The sequence below is a fragment of the Scomber scombrus genome, unplaced genomic scaffold, assembly GCF_963691925.1.
Source record: "Scomber scombrus unplaced genomic scaffold, fScoSco1.1 SCAFFOLD_128, whole genome shotgun sequence".
NCBI lineage: Eukaryota > Metazoa > Chordata > Actinopteri > Scombriformes > Scombridae > Scomber > Scomber scombrus.
The window spans coordinates 85,891-91,695 of record NW_026910736.1 but is presented as its reverse complement, the minus strand read 5'-3'; the positions used below and the strand labels follow the sequence as shown (position 1 = coordinate 91,695).

At 43.8% G+C, this 5,805-nt stretch overlaps 1 protein-coding gene across 1 annotated transcript; it reads right to left on the bottom strand.

Annotated features, from left to right (window-relative positions):
- Positions 1-2,609: 2,609 nt before the first annotated feature.
- LOC133977276 (ecto-ADP-ribosyltransferase 5-like) lies at positions 2,610-5,531 on the bottom strand. Its single transcript, XM_062415375.1, has 3 exons — positions 5,304-5,531; positions 4,193-4,260; positions 2,610-3,694 (listed from the first exon to the last, which is right to left on the bottom strand). The coding sequence occupies exons 2-3, from the start codon at positions 4,256-4,258 to the stop codon at positions 2,993-2,995; spliced, it is 768 nt and encodes a 255-aa protein (XP_062271359.1). The 5' UTR covers positions 4,259-4,260; positions 5,304-5,531; the 3' UTR covers positions 2,610-2,992.
- Positions 5,532-5,805: the final 274 nt, after the last annotated feature.

Below are 5,805 nucleotides of genomic sequence, written 5' to 3'. Positions count from 1 at the left end.
TGGCCTGGCTGGCCACAGTAGAAGCAGCATCCCTCTTGCAGACGACGCTGTCTCTCCTCTGCAGTGATTTTGGTTCCCCCCAGCTGCATAGGTTCCTGTGGCTGTTGGGGAGGCCGCATTCTCCCAACACCTCCTGGCATGGGAGACGAAGTGGCCCTTGAAGGTTGGAATCCCGCAGAGTAACCTTCGTGACCTGGAGGACGACCTGCAGTCCGACGCCGCTCTCTCTCCCTTTCTCTGAGCCTGTTGTCCACCCGAATAGCCATGGCGATGGTGGCTTCCAGGTCCTGGGGGAGCTCTAAAGGTGCTAAATGATCTTTTATGGGCTCAGTAAGACCATTCATAAAAGCATCTATTAGTGCGGGTGTGTTCCACCCACTATCTGCGGCCACAGTGCGGAACTCAATGGCATAATCAACCACTTGGCGCTGGCGCTGTTTGAGCTGCATGAGGACCCGAGAAGCATCTCTGGCAGGTGAGGAGTGATCAAATATTCTACTTAAATTATATTGGAAATCTGCGAGTAACTGACAGATATTAGAGTCTCTGGACCATTCGGCCGTGGCCCAAGCGGCGGCTCAGCCCGTTAAATGGGACACAACGAAGGCAACTTTAGCCTGGTCTGACTCAAAAGCTGCTGGGTTGAGCTTAAAGTGCAGGTCGCACTGGACTAGAAAGGTTCTACAGTCACCTGAGTTTCCAGAGAACTTCTCAGGGGGGGCCAACCGCAGGGATATGGGGGCAACTGGTCCAGTAGGTGCCGCAGCTGGATTCTCTGCCGGTGGTGTTGCCGGGGGGGCTGTGCCTAGGCGCAAAAGGACTTGGTGTAGTTGACCCACCAGGTGGTTAACCTGAGAAGTGACTGAGGCTTGAAAATCCTCCTGACGCTTGGAGAGTTCCTCCACACCCCAGCCGACGGTGCTTAGCTGCGTTGCATGCTGATGGATCTTTGTGACCTGTGCAGCCATGGAGGTTTGGAGATTCTTCAAGTCAGCTGAGTCCATTGTTGGTCAGTTCGTTCTGTAAAAACCTCAGACAGGAAGGAGGACTCAAACGCTTAACTCGAAGGGAATTTATTAAACAAAAAACGCTCTCAAGGAGGACAGAATGAAACAAGGCTTCTCGGGCTGCATGACGGTGACGCTGACAGGACAAAACAAACTGACACAAGACAAGGGAGACACGGACTATTTGAACATAAGGTAAGGGGACACAGGTGGAACCAATCAGGGGCGGGGTTGACAATCACAGCGGAGGGAAGGCACACAAAGGGAGGAAGTCAGGATCTGAAACAAGAGGGAAAAGGTGAGTACAAAATAAAACAGGAAGTGCATGACAGGACGGGACATGGGTGACTTGACTAAATTAAAACATAAAGGACCAACACATGACACAAGACAAGACATTAACAAATTTGACGAGACATAACAATGGATGTTTTCTACCTCTGATGGAAGACAGGGTTGCTGGTAGGCTGATGTTTGTAGCTGCAGGCTTCAGTCTTATAAGAACTTTCAAGGCAGGTTTGTGGTGAAAGAGTCTTGATGCCGGTTCTGGGGCTGGCAGAGCCCTCCACCGTGGATTCAAATTAACTTTATTGTTCAAATTTAAAATGGTTATATAAAAACAATTAAGACAAAGAAATAATTAGTTAAATTATTTTATAAATGTAAAAAAGTCAATAGAGATAAAACCACTGTAAAAGGAGGTTTTAAAACAATAAAAAAGAGTAAATCCTTACACAGAAGAGCGGGGTCCTCAGGGGATGCTCGAATATTGGCTCTCTAATGGCGCTTTTCCACTACGACTCGCCTCGACTCGCCTCGGTTCTTTTTGCGTTTCCACTAGGGAAAGTACCAGGTACCTAGTCCTTTTTTAGTACCTGCTCTGGTTCCAAGCGAGCCAAGCCGGTACTAAAATGTGACGTCGACACACTGCTGGCCGCTGATTGGTAGTTGTCTCTGGAAGCGTCATGAGCCGTCCGACACAAGAATCAAACCCGGCATTTTTAAATACCGGCAGCAGCGTTACAACCATAGTTACAGCTATACGGCGTTACCATAGTTACAGCGTCACCATAGTTACAGCGTCACCGTAGTTACAGCGTTACCGTAGTTACAGCGTTACCATAGTTACAGCCATACGGCTTAATTTTCTTGCTTTGTGTGAGACAGAAAGCCTCATACAGCAGCAAGTACACCATTGCCTCCATGTCCTCCATTGTTTATGTGTTTTGTGTCGCGTATAAAACGAAGTCACGGCAGTTTCGCGGAGCCGTTGCTATGACGACCCCGCCCACGTTGAGTAGGTACTTTTTTGTAATGGAAAAGGAACCGTGCCGAGGCGAGGCGAGTCGTGCTGAAATTGTGTAGTGGAAAAGCACCATAAGTCCTATATGTAGTATATTTTGAGGGTTAGGGTTAGGGTTAGTCCCTGGGTGGGGACATGGGAGAGGGAGGGGGGGAGGGGGGCCCTGGGGGACGGCCCGGGCACTTCCGGTCCCTCAGCAGGGTTAGGGGTTTGAACCGAGGACCTAACCCAGTGTTCGTGTGTATTTGTATTTTATCATTAACCAAAAAATCACACGTATTGATCCCATAATATTCAGTAGAATCAGAAACAGCTTTATTATCATTGTTCAACACCACAAAGTTATATTGCTGCAACACATATCATTGATAAAAAGCAACAAACTGCAACATCAATCAAACCTTCAATGAAATAATAATGCAAACATGAAAATGTAAACAGAGAAGATCCAGATGTGTGTGATGTCACACATGTATTGATCCCATACAGACATACAGTCTGCTGCACATAGACATCAATGTAAATCCTGCACACAGTCATAGATGGTGCTGTGATGCTCCGTCACTGACTTCACTACAGCACTTTAATCATTTATACATTTATTTATTGATTTATCAACTTTACAGAACTAAACTCATTTTATTACATGTTCTGCATCAGTTGGAGAAAACTCTGCTCTCTCTTACTTTGCAACTCTGCAGTTAAGTTTACTCTGCTTTCCAACACTTTGCAAAACAAAGACCCTCTTACAGTCAGGCAGAGGCGGACATGTACCCTGGCCATTAAAAATGTGGGTTATCTTGAATATTTCATAGGGGGGGATGAGCACTTCTTTCTCCACTGATTGAAAGATTGGATAATGCTTCAGGTAGGCTCCTAAACAGGTCCGCATGTGAAAGCAGGTCTCACTACCAAAGCCATAAAGGTCTCTTCTGAAAGAGCTGGAGGCAAACGAACCAAACCGCATCAAGTTGTTAACTTTGCCGGTGAACACAGATTTGGTTCTTCTAAAAGTATTGTGACAGCCTTGATGGTCTTTCAGGATTTGTATGGCAGAAGTCAGCCAGAAATGTAAAGAGTGGAATTTGAAAGAGCTGCTGTAGGTTTTCTTATTGGTTCTGACTGCTGTATTGAACTGTGAATAAATGTCGTTAGATGAATAAGCGCAGATTGCTCGCATGTGGTCTTTGTTGAGAGCCTTATCCACTGCGTCTTTAGGTTTGTTTGAACACTTTTCTGCATTTATCCAGGCCTGTTTAAATGCTCCATTAAACTCTTTTTTGAAATATGTGTATTTGACCTTCTTCGCCATTTCCTTCTTGCATCCACTGTACATGTCATCAACAGCTTCAGGAACCATGTCCAGTGGGATTGGTTGAGAGGTCTGGAGAGCAGAAGAAGGAAAGAACAAAGATGTTATGATTTATTCAGAGTAACTTGTAGAAATGATGATTTTATGTCATATAAAGAGTAGCAGTGAATCCTGGTTGAAGTCTGAATGTTTTCTGTCAGCATGATGAGAAAATGCTGCTACTGAACGTGTCAATAAAACACAGTCTGATATCTGCTGCTAGTGACACTCAAGTGTTTCTGACTGTGGTTTTTGGCGCCTGGTTAAAGTCAGAGAAAGATCCTGGTGTGTGTTTAATACAGAGAACAAGTTGATGAACATTGAAGTGAAAGCAGCATGTTTGACTAACTGTAAGCAAACACTGAACACAGGACTGAGGATGTGAACTGTGTGTTTATCCTCCTGCTCTGAAACATCATTACGTTTGTTTCCACCGTGAGAAAACTCTTTAGTAGTATATTGTAGTATCTGTTGTATAAAGACAATAAAACTGAACACTTCACTCTGACTGCAGCAGAATGTGCTACTCACCACAAGCTGCAGGAATCCTACAGCAACAAGACCGACAGTGATGAGGATTAGACGGGAAGGATCCATCTCTGCAGTCAGGAGAACAACAACATGAGCAGTTAAATAAAGAAGTGTAACATGCTGGAAACTGTTTGGTTAGACAGCAGCTCTGTAATATTTCTACTGGACAACATAACATATCAAATATAACCCATCATTTAAATATGATCCTATAAAGATCCAGGGTCCATCAAATGATTGTATTTCTTATCTTTTCTAAAGATTTTGTAAAACCCTGCAGATGAAGGCGTAAGCGTGACTAACTTTAAGATTATCAGGCATCGAGTCAGTGGGTTAAATATTATTTCCTGTGTGCAGTTTGTGGAAATGACAGATTACAAGTTGAGCATACTGTTGTAGTGAACTTTGGTAAAATGTACTTTATATGATAAAATGATTTGTGCAAACCCATTGACTCAGAATATTGATCACATCCGTATCTAATGATACAGTTTATTTGGTCATGAAGAAGCTACATTACTGTTATCCTGTGAAACCTTTTTGAAGTTTAAACTGAAAGTTAAAGGTTTTTTAAGAGTGAGCCTGGAAGTCAGAAGGTAAAAGCTGAAACTCTGGATGGAGAACCGGAGTTGGGTCAGACACTATTTTCTGTGCCTCTGATAATAAACTGCTCGTGATGTTTTATAAACCATCATTTTCATAGCAGTGTTCCAGACGAGCTGTAATACCATATCTTATAACTCCGTCCAACACCGCAGAGTAAAATAGTAACATGAACGTCTGCTCGGCTCCACGGACTCTAAGTCTACGTAAAAATACATCATCTGATAATTCACGAGTTCTCGTACAGTCATTGGAGTTGTTAACTGGTTCTAATGGACTCCAGACATCTAACTAACTGTGAATGTGGGCGCTGCTTAGGAGCCTCGTCTACGACTCCCGGACGGTTGGCTCCTAACGGTGGAAGACGGTAGGAATGAGGAAGAGACCCTGCCTGACCATGACGGGGTCTCCGGTCCCTGCGTTAACACTCGTAGGCGTCACCCTCTCTTTAGAGTACAAATTGGCAGTTTAACATTTAAAAGAATTGTTGAGAACAATTAATTTTTACCGTGTCTCAGATGAAGGAGCTCTCGGACTGGATCGGGAAGGTTGGTGCGAAAAAGATGAGTAGTCTTGTCTTCTCAGTGGATCCGATGGATCTGCTTAAGTTTTAATTTTAGCACAAAAACAAAGTATAATATTCTTAAAAAAGAGCTGAACTCTGGAAAATACAAAGAGTACAAGACAACTAATGTAAACTCTGCTAAAATCTGCAAAGTCCTCTTTCTTCGTCCGAACAAGAGACTTTATACTCCTGAATGATGGGAGGTCTTTAGTCTCATTCTATCAAAACAGTCCACTAATTAGCATATTTTAAGACAAAACGTCCTACTGGTGAAACAGTCACATCGTATCATCACGTTTATTACGATGTCAGGCAGCGAGGCTCAGAGTCTGATGGCCAAATAAGGTAACGTGATAGTTAGAGCTGATGTGAAGAAAAGTGGAACCAGAGGTGAAGGTGCTCAGGACAAATGTCACTTCTGCTTTTAGACGGACGCAACATGTCT

Coding starts and splice junctions, on each gene's coding strand:
- LOC133977276 (XM_062415375.1), bottom strand. CDS start 4,258: ATGGATCCTTCCCGTCTAATCCTCATCACTGTCGGTCTTGTTGCTGTA. Junction 3,695..4,192: donor TAGGATTCCTGCAGCTTGTG/GTGAGTAGCACA, acceptor TCTGCTCTCCAG/ACCTCTCAACCAATCCCACT.